Source organism: Capsicum annuum, chromosome 4, assembly GCF_002878395.1.
Source record: "Capsicum annuum cultivar UCD-10X-F1 chromosome 4, UCD10Xv1.1, whole genome shotgun sequence".
NCBI lineage: Eukaryota > Viridiplantae > Streptophyta > Magnoliopsida > Solanales > Solanaceae > Capsicum > Capsicum annuum.
In genome coordinates this window covers 216,731,147-216,738,927 of record NC_061114.1, presented here as the reverse complement: position 1 = coordinate 216,738,927, position 7,781 = coordinate 216,731,147, and the positions used below count along the sequence as shown (strand labels likewise).

The window sequence follows — 7,781 nt, the reverse complement described above, 5'->3', positions numbered from 1 at the left end:
GTAGTCCGTCCGGCCTTGCTATATGGAGCGGAGTGTTGGCCAGTTAAGAACTCCCACATCCAAAAAATGAAGGTGGCAGAAATGCGGATGTTGCGCTGGATGTGTGGACTGACCCGAGGGGATAGAGTTCGGAATGAGACTATCCGGGAGAAGGTTGGTGTGACTTCAGTGGAGTGTAAGATGCGGGAAGCACGATTGAGATGGTTCGGACACGTGAAGAGGAGGGGCATGGATGCCCCGGTCCATAGGTGTGAGAGGCTAGCGTTGGATGGTTTTAGACGGGGAAGGGGTAGACCGAAGAAGTACTGGGGTGAGGTGATTAGGCGGGACATGGAACAGTTACAGCTCACCGAGGACATGACCCTAGATAGGAAGGTCTGGAAGATGCGAATTACGGCAGAGGATTAGGGCCAGTTCGGGTCGCTAGTGTAGGGAATTAATTGGTGGGGGTGTAGTCCTGTTATGATTCCGTATTCAGTGTTTCTTGTTCCGTGTTCCATGTTTATTACGAATCTGTGTGCTTTCCTCTGCTTTATATTCCTGCATTCCTGCTTTACTCTGTTTTATATTCCTTGTGGGTGCCGTATCTATGTTATGTCATCTGCTTCTGTGCTGTACTATGTGTTTGTGTGATATCTCGTGACTTGAGCCGGGGGTCTTTCGGAAACAGCCTTTCTACTTCATCAGAGGTAGAGGTATGGACTGCGTACATCTTACCCCCCAGACCCCACTAAGTGGAAATACACTGGGTTTGTTGTTGTTGTTGTTGTTGTTGTTGATCTAAGACTATTTGTATGTCTAATATGAAGATAATATTGCAGGGACAAATATTAAGCTTATGAAGAAGGAGACAAAGAGCAAATTAAGCTTATGAAGGAGAGGTCAGAAAGAGGTGCGGGAAGATTTCAAAATTGCAGGTGTCTATAATACTAATCCTTCACGTGTTTCTATTATGATGCCCTTTTGTGTTCTCTGTGTTAGTACTATCTGTAAACAAAATTTATCATAAATATGCAAATGAAACCTTGAAGTGTTAAATAAGAATAGTGAAAGTGAGCATTATAACTATGAATTGCGACCATATGGTATCAAAAGCACATTTAGTAGAACTTATGAGGAAACAAGAGAGCATTTTTGTTTTATTCATCGTATAACATACAGAAAAAGGAAAATCAACCAGCTATTGATTAGTACTACTATTGCTTGGGTATGGGGGAGAGTAGAATTTCATTGATCAATTGATCTATGTTAACATAAGATGATCCTGTTGGTTTTTTACCAGCTTCCTTGGCCAAATTCTTCCATTCCGATGCTTTTTTCCTCATCTCTTTGCCTTTCTCCCCTATCATCAATTCTCTCACAAGATTTTCAACTTCGTCCCTCTTCACATTACTGTCAATCTCCATTCCAATTCCCCATCTCTTACAACAGAACCAACAATTTGTCTGTTGTTCTGCGAAGAACGGCCAACAAATCATTGGCACCCCACAACTAAGGCTTTCAAGTGTTGAATTCCATCCACAATGAGTCAAGAACCCTCCAATAGCAGGGTGACTAAGGACTTGTTCTTGTGGACACCAACTTGCTAGCATCCCTCTTTCTGTAGTTTCTTCCAGGAATTCAGGTGGAATAACTACCTGTTCGCCTGATATAATATCAGGCCTAATAATCCACAAAAATACCATCTGGCTATTGGCAAGTCCCCAGGCGAATTCCATAAGTTGGTCCGGAGTCATGAGAGTGATGCTTCCAAAATTGACATAGACAACAGACTCTGATTTCTTGGAATCAAGCCAGTCTATACACTTGGTTTCTTCTTTCCATAGATTCGATCCCAAGTCCTCCAAGTTCTTGTCATCAACGTGTTCCATGAGAAGATGTAAGGGCCCAATGGCATAAACCCGTGGAAGAAGGCCCAGGAGTGATTCAAGAACTTCCCTCTCTAATGGTCCAAATGTATTAAGAACAATAGCTGAAGCCGTTTTGCTTCTCTGCGTTTCTTGGATAATGAACTTGATCATATATTCATCTGGATTTGTAGTTCTAATGAAAGTTGGAAGATCCCTCAAACGTATTCCTTTCATGCCTGGTATCCAATCCAAAGTTGTCTCCAAATACCCATTTGTCAAGTAACTTTCATCTGCAACCATCCAAGAAGATTAACCGAAGATATTACGGAGTATAAACCAAATTTAAGCCCCAAGAAACTTTAAAAGAATGATACAGGGAAACGGAGGTCATTTTAAAATGGGGAAAACATATATACCTTTAAGTGGTGTGTATCCTTTCTCAACAAGATCGTGGTAATGCATGTAACTTAATAAACCACAAGCACTTGGGGTCCAAAAGAAAACTTGAGGGATACCCAAACTTTGAGCAGCAGAGAGAGTGAAGCTCATTGAACCATCAGAAACGATGCACGAGACAGGTGGCACTTCAGTATTTTTGAGCTTTGCAAGCAACTCATTGAAAGGATCTAAACAAGTAGTGGTAGTTGATTCACAAAGAGAAGGAATGTCTTGGGTGGCCTCTGGGTCACATGGTGGGAGGCCATCCGGAATGGCCTCGAATCGAAAAGATGGCAAGCCCTTGAGGGCATCAGGGCCTCGAGACTTCAAGAGACGCTTATGGTTGTGTTCTGTGTTTACAAAGGTGATATGAACGCCTCTGTGATGCAGGATTTTGGCCAACTTTAGCATTGGGCTAATGTGGCCTTGGGCTGGATATGGTACGCAAACTGCATGAGGCCTAGGTTTGTCTAAATTTTCACCACAAATGGAACTCATTTTTACTTTGTTTTCTCTGAAACAGAATGCTTATGGTATTTGCAAGAAGAAGAGAATGAATACATTTAATGATGATCTAATTAAAAAGAGTCAAAATCTTAAGATAAGTATTTTAACACGGTAAGTTAAATTTAGTAGTATGACATTACTATGGCCAAACTATTGGTTTTGTCCAAGTCTGCCTGTTGCTACATCATAATGACATATTACTAACGGCAAGGAATAAGGACAAAAGCATACTGAAATATGTTAACGACGTATAATGCTTTGGACAAGAATCCTCACCTCACCACGTGTCGCAAATTACTGGGTAGATTGTCCCCAAAAGTTTGAAATAACTGTCAAATCATAGTAGGCTAAAGTCATAAGCAGCCTCTTAAAACTTGATCGCATCTTTTATTTTGACAGTCCTATTTTTTTTTTTTTTTAGACACTTTGATCTTATAAATGCATTTAGGCTAAAGTTATGAGCAACCTGTTAAACTTGTTTATCTTTTACTTTAACAACTCAATTTACCTATTTTTCTATCATGTATTATAATCTTAGTAAATATAAACATCTCATGCAAATGTGAAAGAGAAAGTGATTACTCATGGTTAAGTACGTAAATCAACTTTGTAAAATATTTTTTATTTTTTAATTATAAAATTGCTCTTTTTTCTTTTTCATTTCAATTTTTCCCCTTTCATCTTTCAGAATGGACTCCGCTTGCCACCACTCTACCATTTTCGATCTCCTTGAACTTCATATTATCGCTGTTCATCCACCAATTTATCCGGGCACATCCTAACAAACATCATATGAGTATCATAAGTTTTCATTTTATCTGCTCTTGATTTCTTCGTAGAATGAAGATAAAATTTTGATTAAAGAAAATTTTTAGAGAGTTTATTCAAGAAGGGAGATTAAAAGAAAATTTAAAGGAACGTGCTTTTAATTAGTTACTAGTTCCACCTAGGTCGTGCTAAGCCCGAGCCCAAATTCAAAATAAAAAAATAAAACATTAATTTATATTATATTTTTATCTTATAATTAATCTTATTTAATGAAATATTAAACATATTTTTTTGATAAGTATTCATAATTATTTAAGTTGATAATCATATAATTGTATAATTTAAATTAGAATATTATTTTTGAGAAATAAATATATTTTCAGAGAATTAGATATATAAATAATTCTTGAAGATAAATAATTTTTAAGATAAGTATATAAATAATTATGATTCGACAAAAATAATAAATAAGAAAATACGGTACTTTTATCAATTTGTTAGTATAGATAAAATATTTTTTTTAATGAATTTTTTTTCTTCTTATAGAATTATTTAATACAACAAATATTTCTATGACTTCAAGTTTATATTAAAATAATTAGAATATTAATTTAGAGTCTTAACACAAATTAATTTAACAATGATGAATAAGGACATTAAATAGTAATTGAATTACAGTAATACATTACCCATTTACTTGTCATAGTTATTTTCTTACATGCCCTTTAAAGAATAAGCTTTTCATCCCATTTTAATTATTAATTTACTTTTTTTAATTTTCACTAAGAAAAATAATAAATATAAGATATTATTTATTAAGTTGCCCTATTTAGTACTTATATTTTTTAAAAAAAATAAATAAGTTTTTAAAAATATTTCAACGGTGTAGTAAAAAATTATTGCAAACTTTAATTTCGTATTAAAAGTTATTTTGGCATAATTTTCTTCAAGTTAAAGTAATTATTTTTTATAAATAAAAGAAGTTATAATTAAAAGGAAATCCAATAAATATCAAAAAGAAACCAATTACGAAAGACCAAGTGGAGATGGTCTTAACAAAACAAGAACAGAGAAAAAAATAAAAATATACAAGAAAATAAAACCATTAATACACTACAAATTTGACATATATAGCAACTTTACTTTATAAAAAAAAAGTGAAATATCTAAAAAGTCCTTGAGAGGACTATCAAAATTATGATTCTCCCTTATCTATAAATATAACTTGTTTCATGAGGCCCGTGCTAAGCCCGGAACTAAACTCATGATATAAAATATAATAATTTAAATTCAAAAAATATAATTTATATAATATATTTTACTTTATAATTAACATAATCTAATGACCGGCGTATTAAATGTATTATCATTATAATTTTTATAATTATTATAGTTCTTAATCACATAATTGAATAATTTTAAATAAATTTTTATTTGTGCAGAAGAAAGTATTATTGGAGAATTAAAATATATCAAAATGCCACAAGTAATTTAATATTTTATAAAATAACATGATGATATATTAATAATGACAATTCAATGATGATCATAAATAGAAAATATTAATATTTTAATGAGTTTGTGAGTATGTAACTTTTCAGTTATAAATAGAAATAAATTTGTTTTGATATTTATTTTTTTTATTTTCACCTATAATTTTATGTGACAAGAGTTTTTGCAAAATTTATTTTTTTTCAATCTAATACAATAAAATATTTCAATGACTTCAAGTATATAAAAAAATAGTTACAACCTTAATTTAGAAGATTTACATAAACCAACTTAATAGCGATCTATAAGAATATTAAATAATAATTAAATTAAATTAATAGATTGTTTTATTCGGTTCATTTACTTGTTGTGTTTATTATTCACGCGCCCTATAAAAAAAATATTCTGGTCACCCTATTTTAATTATTGATTTATCTTATTTCATATCCGCTAAAAAAATAATAAAGGCAATGTACTATTTATTATTTATTAAATTATCCTATTCATTATATATTTTTAAAGAATTGAACAATATTTACTATAAGGGTGTAGTTGAAAATTATTACTAACTTTGATATTATATGAAAGTTATTTTTGAATATTTTTTTTTGAGCAAAAGTGATTATTAATTTAAAATGAAGGTAGTTTTAATCAAAAGATAATTTATTAAGTGATACGAAGAGACCAATTACAAATATACAAGTGAGAATAACCTTATCAAAAGGAACAAGGGCAAAAATGAAAATATTTACAATAAAACACCATGAATTGTCATGCGTATTCTTTTAATTCACTTAGCCAAGGAAGCGAAATACCTAAAATGCCCTTGTGAGGACTACCAAAATTTGAGATTCTCCCTTATATATAATAGTAATATAGGTCTAAAAATAGTATTTCCTTTTTTTAAAACTTAATTTTTTTTAACGTCACGTGTCTTTATTTGATTCCCAATTTCACCACATTCGAATTGTCCTAAATATATATATATATATATATATATATATATATTATTATTATTATTATTATTATTATTATTATTATTATTATTATTATTATACCTAAAAACAGCAACTCAAAAAACTTAAAGTGAAATTACTAAAATACCCTCAATTTATTTATTTTAAATGAAATTAATCAAATTCCAAAAATACTCCCATCACATTTATTTTAGACTACGTTTTTCAACCCTATGCAGTCACCTTGCAAAGTTGCGAATAGACACCAACAAACACTTCCACCAGGCGCCTCAACAGTTGCATCATCTACTCTTTAAAATCCAGATTCCTATATGCCCTGTTACTTCTCAGTTATGAAAAATTCAAGCTTTTGCGATTAAAGATCTACTTCAAACAGTTTATTAACTATGAATATAAATAAATTTGGTTTTGCAGTAGTTCGAATATACACCAACAATGCCTTCTGACCAGACTCTTCTAACAATCAGACCTCAATATATGCATAGAAACACGGTGACACTACCCCAAAAATTTCCCTCTTCTATGTTAACAAAATAGGTATGCCTTATTGCTTCTCAAACACCATTCTTTCAATCTCTTGCTATTACTGGTCTATTTCAAACAATATGCCAATGTTATTTAATTCTTCTCCGTTGTTAAAGTTGGGGCAGATTATTAGCGCAATTTATTCAAGAATTCAAGTTGTAAGTCTCTTTATGTGAAACTTTTGTAGTAAAGATAAGGTCTTTTCTCTCTCTCAACAGTGCTCATCGAGTTTATTCTCCTGACTATACAGTCTCTATGGTTTTTCCATATTCCAGTACATTCAAGAATTTAACTTCAATACTTTTGTGTTTTTTCTGTTCTCTAATTTTTGAATTCACGTATTAGTCATAAGTTCTTTATTTCATGCTAAGCCCTTCGAAAAACATGATTATCTAAATTGGATGTACTGTCATGCAACTGGCTTCTTCTAACACCAAGTATGAGAAAACATTGTTCAAGATAATGCAAAGAACAATAATATCCAAGAAACAATAAAGTTACTAGGCCAACCTTGTTCCTTTTTATAAAGCATTGGAATGATAGGTATGTCTATGCGAACGGTCATACACGAATTTCACATACTCTTAAAGGAAGTGAAATTTTCTTCTCCTCCGTCACTATTTTCGAGACCAAGCACAAGGATATGCAAGGACAGAGAGCCTGCTATGCAATGAACACTCTCATCAATCATATGTGGCAATTGTAACAACCACAATTTCACAACACAACTATAACACATATTACACTTCCAAATCAAAATTACAATTGAGAATTCGAGTAACAAAGTAATAATGAACAATACAAATTGGAAATCTAAGAATAGTAGAGGAAGAAGGTAACTAGTAGGGGGATTAGAGGACTTAGAGTAAATTGGTGACATAGTGTTTGCCTAAACATAATTATAATTTGCATTTCTTTCTTTGCCTTATACTCTGCTAGTTATCTATTCTTTCCATCTCACATCTCCATAGGAGCAGATACATCACCTTTTCAAAATAATATCTCCTTCCTAAAAAATAACCTTATCCTCAAGGTTCGTGTAGGATAGTACTGAAATATCAGCAGAACCTTGTGTGTATCATTTATTTTGCTTGCAATTAACTTGCAAGTTCAGAATTCCACCAGGATCAAAAGTAAATGTAGATGAATCCACAACAATGCTCAACATATTTTTGTGTAGCTTAGCATAGTGAAATTGGTTGAGTACTTGCATCTGTAGGTTCTA

The 7,781-nt window shown here is 32.1% G+C and overlaps 1 protein-coding gene across 1 annotated transcript; it reads right to left on the bottom strand.

Annotated features, from left to right (window-relative positions):
* Positions 1–1,116: 1,116 nt before the first annotated feature.
* Positions 1,117–2,886, bottom strand: LOC107867341 (7-deoxyloganetin glucosyltransferase). The gene is made up of 2 exons (XM_016713515.2): positions 2,267–2,886; positions 1,117–2,140 (listed from the first exon to the last, which is right to left on the bottom strand). Exons 1-2 carry the CDS (start codon positions 2,784–2,786, stop codon positions 1,197–1,199), a joined length of 1,464 nt encoding a protein of 487 aa, XP_016569001.1. The 5' UTR covers positions 2,787–2,886; the 3' UTR covers positions 1,117–1,196.
* Positions 2,887–7,781: the final 4,895 nt, after the last annotated feature.

Excerpts from the sequence above, each read along its gene's own strand:
- LOC107867341 (XM_016713515.2), bottom strand. The coding sequence starts at position 2,786 with ATGAGTTCCATTTGTGGTGAAAATTTAGACAAACCTAGGCCTCATGCA. Across the intron at positions 2,141-2,266 it reads AGGATACACACCACTTAAAG|ATGAAAGTTACTTGACAAAT; the intron begins GTATATATGTTT and ends GGATGGTTGCAG.